Here is a 14,390-nt window from a genome sequence, read left to right as displayed (position 1 = left end):
TCATACAAGGGGTCTCAAGTGAAGGAGGACCTGTAAAACTCCCCAAAATGCATTGGCTTGTCTATTTGAACTTATTTTAGGGAAAACAGGATTTTTATCTTGCCTTTAAAATCATTTTTTTGGGGGCGTACATCCCTGGACACAGGGAGTTGATTCCGGAATCAATAGGGAATTATATAAGAAGGAGCCCACAATTCAAAAGGCCACCTGAATAACTTTGTGACCAAAGCAGGACATTAAAGCCAGCGACCGACAAACAGGGTGAAATACCGGTCCCTGGGACATGATGTCCGGACAATCAAAGTCTCCACAGAAAGTCTTTCAGGAGTTTGACCACATTTGCATACCTCGGTCTCTTGGACCAGTTAGGAACAATGAGGATCATTGTAATGCATGAATTCAGTGATGATTTGAGGATCTACAGCTGAGTGACACACAAAATACATTTTTGTTATTAGTTAAAATACTTAAATGCATTTTTAAGGTTGAACTCCTGAGTTTAGTTTCACTTTAGAGAAACCCACTTCAATAGGTTATTGCTGGGCAAACCTTTATAGGTGATACCAGTCACCCTACAACACCAGCTGTACAAATGAGTGTACAGGGTAGGCATTAGCACGTTTGGGCATTTAAAAAAAAATCCAGACTAGTAACCTTTGGCAAGGCCGATACAGGCGGCTCTTACCGTAAACAATAATGCACTGCATCTACAAAGACAGAAATAGTATCCTTGAGTTTAGGAGAGATGTTAGGAGGCAGAACCACTTCCTGGGCTGAGTCCATAGAACTGGAAGCAGCCCCTTCTTCCTTAGGGGTGTAAACGCAGACAGAGGTAGGTCAGGAGGAGGACTTCTATAGGTCAGACATTTTACCCATTAATTCAGCCATTGCAGAAGTAAACTCCCCTCCCGATAGAAAGTTAGAGGATGGTGCCCTAGAGGTGGCAGAGGAGAACCCTGAGCCGGGCAGCAATGGAGAACAGGAGCAAAGCATAGCACTGGCAAACACAGTGTCCCCAAAGGAGACAGAACCCTCCCCAGAACTGCTGTCAGGCTGTGTGGCCCCAGTGCTTATCGCCCAGACAGCCCTGCATCTATAATATGCCATTGTCTAGGAGTACATGAGATATTGGTAACTGTAGAGGCTGCAAGGTGCCTTGTGTCCTAACACTGCAGGCAAAAGTGGTGTTGCAGTGTAGCAATGCAGAATTTTTTTTTCATCCTGTGCAGTTTTGCAGAGTCACTACAGCAACAGTAGCAGTGTGTGGCTAGCTCAGCACATGCCAGCAGAAGTAAATGGCAGGCACACGTGAAGACAGGCTGCCTATGGGAACCCAGAAATTGCGTTGAATTTAAAAATGTTTTTATAAAAAAATAGCGGTGTCCCTCCACACAACCCATGGTAACCTTTGCAGAGACTAGCCCTGGCTTACCTGTCCCCTTGTGCGGCTGTATCCAGCCAGGAATGATGGTAATTTAAAGAAGACTTGCCCCATTCAATCTTTGCCCTCCTGTTGGTCTTACCCCACCCAAAAGGTGTCTTAAGGGGCAGGGCTCCACTGGGATGGAACATGGCACTGGACCTGTATAGAACCCTGTGGCAACTGCACACATTGTGCTAAGTGTCCCACGCAGGATCCAGTGCTCTGAACATATAATAGACCTGCTGCACATCTTTCTTGTGATGCTGTCCAGGCCCAGGCTCAGCCAAGGAGAAAACAGTTCTAGATAGCTGCTAAGAGGCGTCGCAATGACGGCCATAAAACGTTTTCCCAGGACAGCATAGCATAAGGTGAAGCCGTGATTTTCTGCAATGGCAGTGCCCCATCACCACACCAAACACTGCTGCGCAATTAGTGTAAAAGAAAATTCACATTCCATGGTCTTCTACATTAAAGGTGCAACAGCAGATTCCATAACTACATTTAAAATTGTTGCTGGAGAACAGTAAACCAATTTTTGAACCGACAAGAAACACATTTGTTTTCTTCTGAAATGTAAATTCAGCACCTACCTGTGTACTCGGGGAAGCAGATTGTCAGAGGAGACTTCTTGATCTTCTCAGCAAATAGATCCTTCTTGTTGAGGAAGAGAATGATCGATGTGTCAATGAAGAACTTGTTGTTACAAATGGAGTCGAAGAGCATTAGAGACTCGTGCATTCGGTTCTGCAGCGAGGAGGCAGGAGAAAAGGAGACAGAAGACAGAAAGAAAAGGAGAAAAGGAGTTAGGCTGAGGAGAGAGGAACGATTACCAGTGTAAAACAAAGAAAAAAGGAAACATTATTATTAGAGTCTATGGTTTCCTGAAGAAGGGCTTGCAAACAAACTACATGGATTCATTCAATATATCAGAAAGGAGCTACAGCATATATTTTATCTGCAGCACATAATCAAAAAAATGCTTATATGTTATCTATACTGCCGAAGGGAAGATATATTTTTCAGTTCAAAGAGTGAATCACAGAATGTGAAGTCTGCAACTATCGATCTCATTGTTCAGTATGGCCTCTTACTCCACAGGGCCACTGTGTCATATCTTGCACACAGGGGTGTATGTTCACTCACACAATTCTATTTCTTCATTATCATCATAATCTCAGTATGATGTTGAATAACACAGGTTTTGATGCACCCTACTGTCAGACAACACTTCAACCAACACCAAAGCCCTATCACCTCTTGGCAAGACCATTGGTTTATAACCTATAAAGTATATCATTGATATTAACAATATTTTTTATTAAAGTAGATCTAAACTCTCACAAAAACAAATAGTTTTCTAGAGCACTGTACATAAAATAGGACTGCAATTTATTTATTTTTGTTACCAAAGTGCAGCTTTCCCTTAAAACAGAAATCCAGGTTTGTTTGTTTTTTAGCTTTAAAAAGGAGAACTATGGGGTCAGTGTTTTTCCCCATAGTTCTCCTTAGGGTAACTGGAGGACACAAACTAGCGTCCTCCCGTTACCCTAAGCTCAGTATACCGTGAGCTACAGCTCGCGGTATACTGAGACGCCACAGCGGATCCCGACGTAGATGACGGGATCCGCCCAGCTGCGTGAGTGACAGCTGGCTCTGCCTATCTAGAGGCAGAGCCAGCTGTACCCGCCCCCTCCCCGTCCGTTCCGCCAGTCAGCGCTGGCAGATCGGAGCGGGGAGAGGGGAATCCAGCCCTCCCCCTGTCACGGCAGAGAGCCGTGACAGGATCGAGAGGTGAGCGAACCTGATATGTGTTCGCTCACTTCCCGATCTACTGAGCCGACCTGTGACAGTCTCATTGTCACAGGTCGGCTAGAACTATGAGGTGAGTGGAAATCACTCATCTCATAGTTCTCCTTTAAGGTCCTCCTACTGTATACTTACCTTCTCCATGCTCCAGCGCTCTCCCCAATTTCCGCCTTCATCTGGTGCCAGAGGTTTTCTTCTGGGCAGAAGGACACTCAGTCATTCTGCTCATTTGCTGTGAGCCCAGTCTGTCATTTATATCCCCCCCCCTCCTCCCATGTCATCAGGCAGGCTGGGCTCACAGGACCCCAGGACTGAGCAGTGTTTATACATTATATGCGTGCTGCTCAGTCCTGGAAAAATGCCTGCCCCTTGCCGGCACCGGACAAAAGAGAAAAAGCTACAGTGACATTATTGGGATGGCAGGAATGCTGCAAAAAAAAGAAAGAAAAAAAAGGTATGTATGGGGGAGGATGGGGGGGAGAACCACTTTAACTTTGCATATGTTATCATCTCATAGACCCTGCTTGAACTTCCTCGTACATGCGTCCGCTCCATTAGCAGCTGAACATTGCAGTTACTGTGGTGACAACAGTAGTGCCAGCAAACTGTGCGTTGACACGGCTGCTTGTATTCCTTTTCTGGAAATGGTTATAACACTTCAGATGAACTGAGTAAGCGTTGTCACCCTAAGACACAAGATGTCAGTGGATATCCTAAGCTGGTATGATTTAAATAAAGATGCATAAAAAAAGATTCATCTTTCCAATATTATACGTACATGTGCAACAACATATGTAGTTTCATTGTTTTGGTTTAGATATACTTTAACGGTTAGTATGATTAACCTACATGTGAATGAAAAGTTCTGTTATTCCAAAGCCAAATGCATTTTAAAAGGTTACATCGACAAGCCTTGACATTTTGAAAAAACATATAACATCTGCATGTAATACCACGTTCCTTGTTGAGAATGCTAATATCCCCAGTTAGATGCCTTGTTTGTACATATGAATATATCATATGCATACCAATAAAATACATACACAAATGAAAAGTACCCCATCCAACCCAGTTACATAACTAGAGGCCTATTTTTGTACTCCAAGCTCACACATTAGAATAAAGAAAGAAGAAATGACGCAAAGTAGCAGCGCATTGGGTCTATTATTGTTAATGAAGAGAATTAACTGTAGCAATCTACAGTCATACTCCTTGGAGACAAACCAAACACCTTTTACTGTGATAGTGCTTTAAAAGTTTATTAATATCATATACCTACTGTATCTGAAATGTCATGAAATGCAGTTCCACATAAAGCAATAATGAATTTTAAATATATATTAACTCTGAAATGGCATCAGAAGAAAGACTGGCACAAAGGATTTTCCCCAATCTTTACTCCATATACACATACGGGAAACAGCTCGGAGATTTGTGCAAGTTTAGGTATCGATACGAACCAGTTAATATGCAAATTACAGCTCACGCTAGCAAAAATACATTACAGTACAACAGCGGTATTATGGCACATGTTTAAAAGGCCAGTACACATAAATAAATCTAAGAGAGAACCTAACGCAAAGGTATTTTTTATGTTTACTGGTCATTTAAAGAAAAGAGAATACTTTAAGTGTTTATTGTTGGCACCACTGGGCAGACATGTTCAGTGCAAGCATACATTATGATCATCTTCTGTGGTTCTTTTTTCACAATGCACATTAAATAGGTCATTAAAAATAATTATATTACACAGATCTGTGCTTTCACGATAGATCATTGAATACAGAGCACAAGAAAGAGAAGGCACATTCGGGGGGCATCAACAGATGCTAAAGTATATACACGGGGAGTGTGTAATACAAATATTATACACGGACCCGTGCTGCGCTCAAAAGTGCACCAAATTTTTACATAGCCAACGGCTGTACAAATATATCTGTGATGACCAAAGTCAAAAAACAAACTGCTACTGGAGATGGTCCAGAATATTATTAGGGGACAAATCTCTGTAGAGCCCCAAAACTGGTGGCCGAAAGGCACCAATGTTTTTGTTACAGCCAGCAGATCAGTATAAGCCACAACCACGAAGGTTATTGGCAATGATGACATCAGTGACAGCATCAAAAACAAAGTGGATGTTGTTGGTATCAGTGGCGCAGGTGATGTGAGTATAAATCTCCTTGTTGGAAGATTTGTTTCGGCTTTCGTACTGGTGCTTTACGTGGGCCACACCCTCAGCAAATAAGTTGGGACCTGCAAGAGAGTGCAAACATGTTTGTTCACTAATATTTAGGAAATTAAACATTCAAATACTTTCAAAAAACACTGTTGGGCATGCAACCAAAAAAAAATCTTTGGTAAAATTAGCATTTGAAAAAATTATAGCTCCATTACTGGTGTATTCCAGTAATTTAAACCTTTTTTTAAAACTGTATTAGTGCACCGAAAAATGAAAGTTAAATGCTAATGCACCAAGAGTGTGTTCTGGCTCACCCATTTGCACAAGTCTTTTTTTTAAAGCTCCCCTTTCCCTAGTAATTCACATAGGCTGACCTAGATCTGTCCCACATGACTACTACACGCTTTCAATCTACTTCTATGCATTGAACAAAGGAAAATGACTATCGCTTAACCTAAAGGCCAAACAGTAAACAGACAATACATGTGGCAATGCCAGCAATGTTGAGGCTTCTGGACTAGGGTTCTTTAAAGGAGAACTATGGGGTTAAGGCTTTTCCCCATAGTTCTCCTTAGGGTAACGGGAGGACACAAACTAGCATCCTCCCGTCACCCTAGGCTCAGTATACCGCGAGCTGCTGCTCGCGGTATACTGAGACGCCACAGTATACCGCGAGCTGCTGCTCGCGGTATACTGAGACGCCGCAGCTGAAGCGGATCCCAACAATTATGCCGGGATCCGCCCAGCAGCGTGACTGACAGCTGGCTCTGCCTATCTAGAGAGCCGTGACAGGATCGAGCGGTGAGCGAACGCCGGTATGTGTTCGCTCACCTCCATTGTCACAGGTCGGCTAGAACTATGAGGTGAGTGAAAAGCACTCACCTCATAGTTCTCCTTTAAAAGAGGAACTTCACCCATATCTTCAAAATAACAACAAAGGTGCCTTTAGAAATGTTTAATAATGACAATCTACAAACACATGCTTCTAGATAACTGCCAGCTTTTTATTTTTTTTGCATACCTTATTCTTTCTTTTCCTCCCCATTCTTCTCACAGTGGCCGTTTTTACTAAGGGCAGGTTACTAGATCTCCCTTTACTTCCTGGAAATCTGGCACCTGTCACTAGGACATGTGACCATGCACATCATCTCAGGGGGAGGAAAATACCTTTCCCTGAGAACTTATGAGATTACAGATCAGATTTCCCGTTGATGTAACCTTCCCAGGATGCAATGCTTGGGTACGATTACATAATTTGTGCCGAAATGGACCAGGAAGTAGGCAAAAAAAGAAATTGGAAGTAAATAAAAGGGTGTTTAGCTATTGAATGCCAGATGATTTCATATCAGTGTACAGAGCTGTATGCTGATGTGATCTTTAGTCAAAGGAGGTGAAGGCCCACTTTAACCCATAGAGTTTACACAGTGGTCATTGGGAGTGAGACAGCCACACAATAATAGTAATAATTGTCCTGTTATGGACAATATACATAGACCCATTCATGAGTAAAACTTCAGTTCTGAAATAAAATAGACTAAGATTCTAGACCTTCTAGTTGACTTATTAGGTCAACTGTTTCCAAATTTTGGACAAAGATGGTGCAGTACCCAGGGTGTGGGTTTGCACATTACTCTCTGCAACTTCTGGTGCCATTGTGTTAGGCAAAAGATAAATACCATGGATGCCCTTTTGGGATGCAGGGTCTACTTATGTTGTTGTCCTATGCCAGGAGTGCAAAAGAAAAAGTCCAGAATGCAAAAGATGTAAACAAGATGCCATGGGCCAACCCATGGTACCACAGACACCTTTGGACTCTAGCAAAGTGAAATTTGGGGTCCAAAAATCTACCCAAGGTATCCAATCATTAGTGCCATGCAAAATATTAATCACAATAAAGCTGCTGCATCTGTGGATAACGCTACATACGACAAACTGCATTTCATTTCTCCACCTATTTAACGAAGTGTACAGGAATTTAGGAATGCCTGTTGCCAATGCAAAGTGGAGAAGAAATTTCATGATCAAAAGCATGAAGCTTATTAATCTGCTTGTGAACTTTAAAGCTGCTACAGCATGCGATACATTCTAATGAATAATGGAAATGCTGACAAAGTGGATGCCTGTGCTCCATGATTATAAGGCTGTTCATGCCAGTGTAGCTCCAGCATACTGTATATGCAGTAATGCCAATTATTATAATTAAGTGTAGTGTTACGTTCTAGATGGCTTTAGTTGGCCATGTTATGATGGCAGTGCTTTTTTTTATAGTTTGTACCTGTGTACTCCGGAAAGCAGATAGTAAGCGGGGACTTTGCAATTTTTTCTTTGAAGATATCTTTCTTATTCAGGAACAAGATCATGGAAGTGTCAGTGAACCACTTGTTGTTACAGATGGAGTCAAACAGTTTGAGGGATTCGTGCATTCGGTTCTGGAATACAAATAAGAGCTGTATGTCACACAAGCTCCTCACTGCTTTGCATCTGGCAACACAAGGCTCACACAGTAAAGATTACAATTGTACAGATATGTGGCATGTATATTTTCCCCTTGGTATAGCACATGCAATTTATCATCTTGTTTGTTTACACTGGCCATTGTCCTCCATTGCTTTTACCCTACATTTCTACTCTTGTTCATTTTTTTTTTCTTCATTGCATGCTCATGCTTTATGCTGTGACACCCAACATGCTTTTTCCAGCTCTTGTTCAGGTTCTTTTAACTCACTAGCATGTGCTCATGCTTTCCTGTGCAGATCAAGTATGCATGCTCAGCCGACATACTCTTGTAAGTCATTATCTTTTTACTATAATGCAGTTTGGGGCTGTGGGCCTCTGCAACTGACTCCTTTCATTGGCAGTGTTCATCTGATAATGGACATGCTCATTCAGTTGAAACTGGACATGCTTACACTATCATGTTTGATTCTTACCATGTTTGCTCTAGGCCATCTGGACTTCTTTGTCAAGTTCTTCTTACTGTGCTCCAACATTCTCACTCTATGCTCGTTTTTAACTACTCGGCCAACTAGCTTTCCTTCAGCTATAAGAATCTTCAATTTATGTTCAGTGCCCATCCCACTTTACAATTATTATCATCTCTTTTGTATTATTGGTACAGGGGTAGACAACCCTTGAACACCAGCTGTGGTGAAACTACAAGTCCCATGAGACAATGCACAATTCTGACAGACACGACTCCCAGAGGCATTTTGACTTTTGTAGTTTCACCACAGCTAGAGTGTCAAGGTTGGCTACGGTGCCAAGGTTGCCTACCCCTATATTAGTATGAATCCATGTAAGGATTCAATTATAACAAGTTGCTATGGGTTACTACACATCGCAACCATTCATACTCATGTGGAGCTCCAGTCAAATGTTCCTTCTGATTTTGGGTAGCGTGTAAAAGTTTTAGAACCTCAGTCAAAATTTTCGTTTTTTTACTGTGTCCCTTTTGAGGAAATTCTCACTTTCTGTCCAGGTGATTCTTTTTACCAATGCAAAAAAACTTACAAATTCTCCCAAAAAGGACAATTGTTCTAGTGAAACTACCAAAAGTGGCACTTTCCCTCACTTTCTAGAGATTTCCTCTCCTCCGCTTTCATTTAAATGGATTTGGGACAAAAAGTGAGTGGAGATCTCTTTAATGGGGACACATACAGCAATTAAAGATTGACAGAGATTCTAACCTTTCACCACTATATCCAAAATTTCTGTAAAATGTTTTGTCTGAAATTGTACTCAAAATATATTGTTCATAATTTTGCACATGAAGGATGATGGAAGAATCTTGTAGAACCCAGACTTGGTTTTCTACACTAATTCCAGAAACCCGGGGGCCTAGAATGAAAAGATTGAGAATGCATAATATGAACCATGAGTTGGGATGGAATCTGTCTTGCTTTCCCTACACAGTGTGCAAGTGCTGATGAAATGAAGAGAGCTGGAGGTGGAGCAAGGATTTAAGAATAAAGCTCATGCAAAAAGCCAAAGCAAAAAGCAGAAGTAGTTCTTTAGGCCCCATCTTTTTTTGTCAGGCCTATAATGCAAGACAAGATCCTCCATAACAGGTCACATTCTATGGTGGATTCTATTGCATCGTTATTTTAAGATAAAGGTTCATACCTGCTGAAACTGAAGAGTCTCTCAGTCTCTGCTGGGTAGGTAGCGGTGTTAGAAAGGCTGGACGGCAGAGGAAGAAAAGTTTTCAAGTGCTGAAGACGCAGAGGTGTTTGAAGAGAGAGGACTGTGCAGGCTGTGCGGACAATTCTCCAGCAGGACCACGAGAGCGGAAAGCAAGTGAACAGAGGTAACAAGCAAACCAAAGAGTCATGAGGTTAACAGCAGGTAGCAGGCCACACTGGGAATGGTTACAGCTTGTGGTTAGTGACGAAATCCTGAAAGGATGAAGAGACTTGTATTCCCTTATGAAGTTGTTCTACAGGACTTGGCAAATGGATAGTATTCAGACCCACGTTCAAAATGATGTTGTGTTATATTAGAAGGGAAGTGCAAAGCAGCCCAACACTAAGTCCATATCCATTTTTCACTCCTGATAGAACTTAAAAAACAACTTATTTTGAAGTTATACAGAAGAGGTATCAATTCAACACCAATATAGTAGCGCTTCTAAGAAGTGTGATATAAATGTACACTTGAAGAAAAAAAAACCCAACACATCAACATAACTTACAAAAGACAAGTTTTGGAGAGAGATAAGCATTGACTTTAGTATGCTGTCACATTTAACTTTGAACCTTAAAAATTACAAATTGTTAGGTCTAGGAGGAAACACCTTTAGAGCATAGGAGGATACAACAAATGCAAACTGATTTGGCAAACAAAAGCCTATGAACGCTTCTGCCCGAAATGCAACACAAAATTGAATATCCCATTCTATAAAACTTCATTTTCAGAAATGCATTTTTTTCCAACGCATCCATATCATACTATTGAATATGTTTTTAGCCAGAGTTCCTTCACGCTGTCATTTGGAGGCAATGGAGAGAAACGTTGGAGATGGAAACGTTACTGTAGACTTCAGGAACCAGTCTGGCTAAGGTAAGATCCAACAATAGTTTACTAGCCAGGGAACATGCGCTTTCACTTACAGCAACAGTTAAAAGGGACAGTAGATTGTAAGTACTAACTGTAAGTTGGAGCTCCAGCGACTTGGCGCCTACAGTTTATGCAGCTTTGCGTAGTGAACAATTAGGCCATGTTTACACCAATACAATGAACACCATGATTTAACATAGACTTGCACCTGGCTATGACAGAACCTGATTGAAAACCAGGCAAATTGCAAATTATCTGAATTATGCATGTTTTGTACAATTTATGAGTGAATCGCGATTGCCTGACTTCCTAATTTGTGAGCTTCTCCTGTTGTGCTTTGATTTTCACTGCTTGTGCCTTCCCATCAGGTTTGTAATATAGACAGCAAGGTTGGGAGGCTTATCTGACATGGCCACCATTATTAGATACAGTTTCTATGCAGTCAAACATGTTGGTGTAACCAAACAAACCATTCCCTAAAACACGGTGTGGAACGACCTGCAAAGAATAACATGACAGTGGTTGCAAAAATACCATCATTTTATCCTCGGTATTTAATGTAATGTATTCTTAGAAGTGGACCGTACAGTAAAAAAATCAATGTCTGCGCACAATATAAGGGTATCCACATCATAAATAAAAGCTTTAAAATGTATGGGTGGCATAATTTATTATTATTGATATTTATAATCAACCGCTACGCCATTGTGCTGTCATGATTGTCCAGACATATCCCCATAAATGCAGAGTATGTCACATATCCCAGTGCACAGTGCTGGATAGTCTTCTTGTGAGATTTGGGAAACTCAGCATTCCCCAGAAGATGGTGATGGTAGTCCCCTCAGAATGTAAGCTGAGGGTAAGGTAAGTACAGGTGAAACTCGAATAATTAGAATATCGTGCAAAAGTTCATTTATTTCACTAATGCAACTTAAAAGGTGAAACTAATATATGAGATAGACTCATTACATGCAAAGCAAGATAGTTGAAGCCGTGATTTGTCATAATTGTGACGATTATGGCTTACAGCTCATGAAAACCCCAAATCCACAATCTCAGAAAATTTGAATATTACATGCAATCAATAAAACAAGGATTGTACATAGAACAATATCGGACCTCTGAAAAGTATAAGCATGCATATGTACTCAGTACTTGGTTTGGGCCCCTTTTGCAGCAATTACTGCCTCAATGCGGCGTGGCATGGAAGCTATCAGCCTGTGGCACTGCTGAGGTGTTATGGAAGACCAGGATGCTTCAATAGCGGCCTTCAGCTCTTCTGCATTGTTCGGTCTCATGTCTCTGATCTTTCTCTATGGGGTTCAGGTCAGGCGAGTTTGCTGGCCAATCAAGCACAGTAATCCCACGGTCATTGAACCAGGTTTTGGTGCTTTTGGCAGTGTGGGCAGGTGCCAAGCCCTGCTGGAAAATGAAGTCAACATCATTTTTGCACGATATTCTAATTATTCGAGTTTCACCTGTATATCTACTAACTTTTTTTCCTCCACAGGTGTTTTTTTTTAAAAAACTTTAAAGCTGCTATTTACTATAGGGGAGGGACCCCCGATATATTAAGTTGACCTCGCTGTTTACTGCTAGGTCCACTTTTATTATAATAGAGGATTTATACAGCGACAACAGTTTGTGCAGCACTTTACAAATTATACAAATTATGGGGCAAATTATACAAAATGTAATAATTGTGTGGGATAAATGAATGGAAGAAGTAAAAGCTTTTAAGAAAACCTATACAAAAGGAAAATATGTAGGTTGCCACTGCTGATTTCTCTGTCTGTCATACTATTCCACTGACTTTAGTCCTTTTGTAGAGACTCATCCGGAAAAGTACTCAATTCAAAATATCTGACTCCACTCTGAGTTCACTTGGTAGATATTGATAATGACTCAGAATGTATAAAAGCCAGACAGACAGAAAATAGCATTTATAGAGATGTCAACAATTGTATCCAATTAATTTATTTTAGTACAGCGTTCCATTAATGTATCTTGTAAAAACAGGCAATCTTATTCAAAGCCTACTCAAAATAAAAAATAAAAATTTTCAGCAATTGATTGAACTGATTCACTTCTTTACCTCTATAAGATTATATCAGGGATGGACAAATCCCAGAAGCCAGGTAGATATTGCTCCTTACAAATTCCAGCTGGTGCCTAACTTTTGATATTTTCTCTAGCTGTTGTCAATGGAGCTGGCTAATGGATTCCATATTACTGTGCCCATCCTTGCATAATATCTAATTCAGAGGTGCCCAGTAAGTAGCACCTTACTCATACTGTGTGTGTGTTTACAATGCTAAGCGCCCATTCACACCAGCCACTGTGCTAAATCGCCCAGCAGCTGATGTGAGGTGTCGGTCACAGTGCGGATGCGCCGATCCTGGCACATCGCACTTAGTACTTTTTTTTAAACTTTATTGAAATGTCACAAGTGACATTTTACTCAGTTCTATGGGCACAGCGGGTTGCAAGGCAGTTGTTCTGAGTCGCATCCCGATGCGCAGAAATAAAGTACTGCATGCCAAACTTTTTTTCAGTGCACAACACTGTGTTGCACCACAAAGTGATGGTATGAACGGTGTCCATCCATGACCAGGCAAATTGCCTTGTCTTGCGTTGGGCCAGTGCAGCCCCAACGCATCTGGTGTGAATGGGCCCCAATACATTTGCTAGGCTGCGTTGTGTATTTGTGGTTGTGTCTTCATATACACATATACTTGCCTTGCTCTCTCTCTCCTCCACCATTTTGTCACTGACATTGTAGCTTACACAGGGCATCTAATAGCAGTAATTGTCTCAGTGCAGATATTTAAAACTAGTCACAAGCTCCTCCATACCAGAAAGTATGGAGCAGAGTGGTGGGAGAAAGATGGAAAGGGTAGTAAATGCTGGAAACGGACACTTGAAGCAAATATGCTGCACTTCCCTGAGCGGACAAAACACAGGTTTGCTTTATGATGTAAAACAGGCAAACAACAGAATGACGTATTTTTAAAAACACATCCTTTGGGGTAGCTGTTAGACTTCTCTGTGAAAAATAAATTATATAGATATTTATTTGATAAATTCCTAATATATCAGGTGAGATTGGCTCATTTATAAAGCAAGTCTGGTGCACTCATCAGGCACGCAGATTTTCCAACTTACTGGAATGAGTGATGAGAATGATTCTTCCTTCTTTCAATTAGTAGAGGTAAGAAGTGTAAAGGTGCCCATAAACCTTACGACCATGATGGTCGTAAGCTTATTGAAAGCTCGTACGGGCAGATCATACTTGCAATCATCGAAAGCTTCCGAACGCTTCCGATCACTGCACACAGGCAGTGTGGCCCGTTCGGCAGTTGTCAAACAAGCAGGCCACTAACTCGCCGAGTTTTCAAGCCTGCTTGTTCGACGGAAGACGTGTGACCGTACAGTAGAAACGGTCGCACGCCTTCCATACACTGTACGATTATCGTACGATCGCGGGATTTCCCGCGATTCTCTTACGAGAAATCGTACAGTGTATGGGCACCTTTAGAGTGCAGGTGGGCTGCTGATGATTTCCTGTGGGTCCTGGTGTTTGAAATGTGCCCATCCTTTATCATGACAGATTTTTTGCAAATTTATTGCACAATGACTATTGGTTTAGTGAAATTAATACACTCGAAAAATGAATGTAAAATGTGACATGTAGAAAAGTTTGGGCACCCTATCTGTGGGTAACACTCATTTTCTAAGCATCCAGACACTTGTTGCTGTCAACTAATGTAATTTATTTTCCCAATCTTGTACCATGTTTGCTATCCATCAATGCAGTTTGTAGTTTAAATGCTCCCTTTTATGTAAATCTGTGTATCTAAATTCCCCCCCAAAATATATGTATGTATATATATATATACACATATATATATATATATATACACATAT

The 14,390-nt window shown here is 41.1% G+C and overlaps 1 protein-coding gene across 4 annotated transcripts in view; it reads right to left on the bottom strand.

Annotated features, from left to right (window-relative positions):
• The window catches only part of GNAO1 (G protein subunit alpha o1), a 217,089-nt gene that overhangs the window by 11,034 nt on the left and 191,665 nt on the right, over positions 1–14,390 (bottom strand). For 3 of the 4 annotated variants that reach the window (XM_018564873.1, XM_018564874.1, XM_018564872.1), the window contains 2 exons: positions 7,684–7,837; positions 4,825–5,482 (listed from right to left, as the gene is read on the bottom strand). In XM_018564873.1, the coding sequence (XP_018420375.1) occupies positions 5,295–5,482; positions 7,684–7,837 (342 nt within the window). In that variant the 3' untranslated portion in view covers positions 4,825–5,294. Of the gene's footprint in view, positions 1–2,013; positions 2,168–4,824; positions 5,483–7,683; positions 7,838–14,390 lie in introns of those variants that run through there. The other variant, XM_018564871.1, reaches the window with a different exon arrangement.

The sequence above is a fragment of the Nanorana parkeri genome, unplaced genomic scaffold (assembly GCF_000935625.1).
Source record: "Nanorana parkeri isolate BGI_ZX_2015 unplaced genomic scaffold, ASM93562v1 scaffold790, whole genome shotgun sequence".
Lineage (NCBI taxonomy): Eukaryota > Metazoa > Chordata > Amphibia > Anura > Dicroglossidae > Nanorana > Nanorana parkeri.
This window is presented reverse-complemented; position numbering and strand designations above follow the sequence as displayed.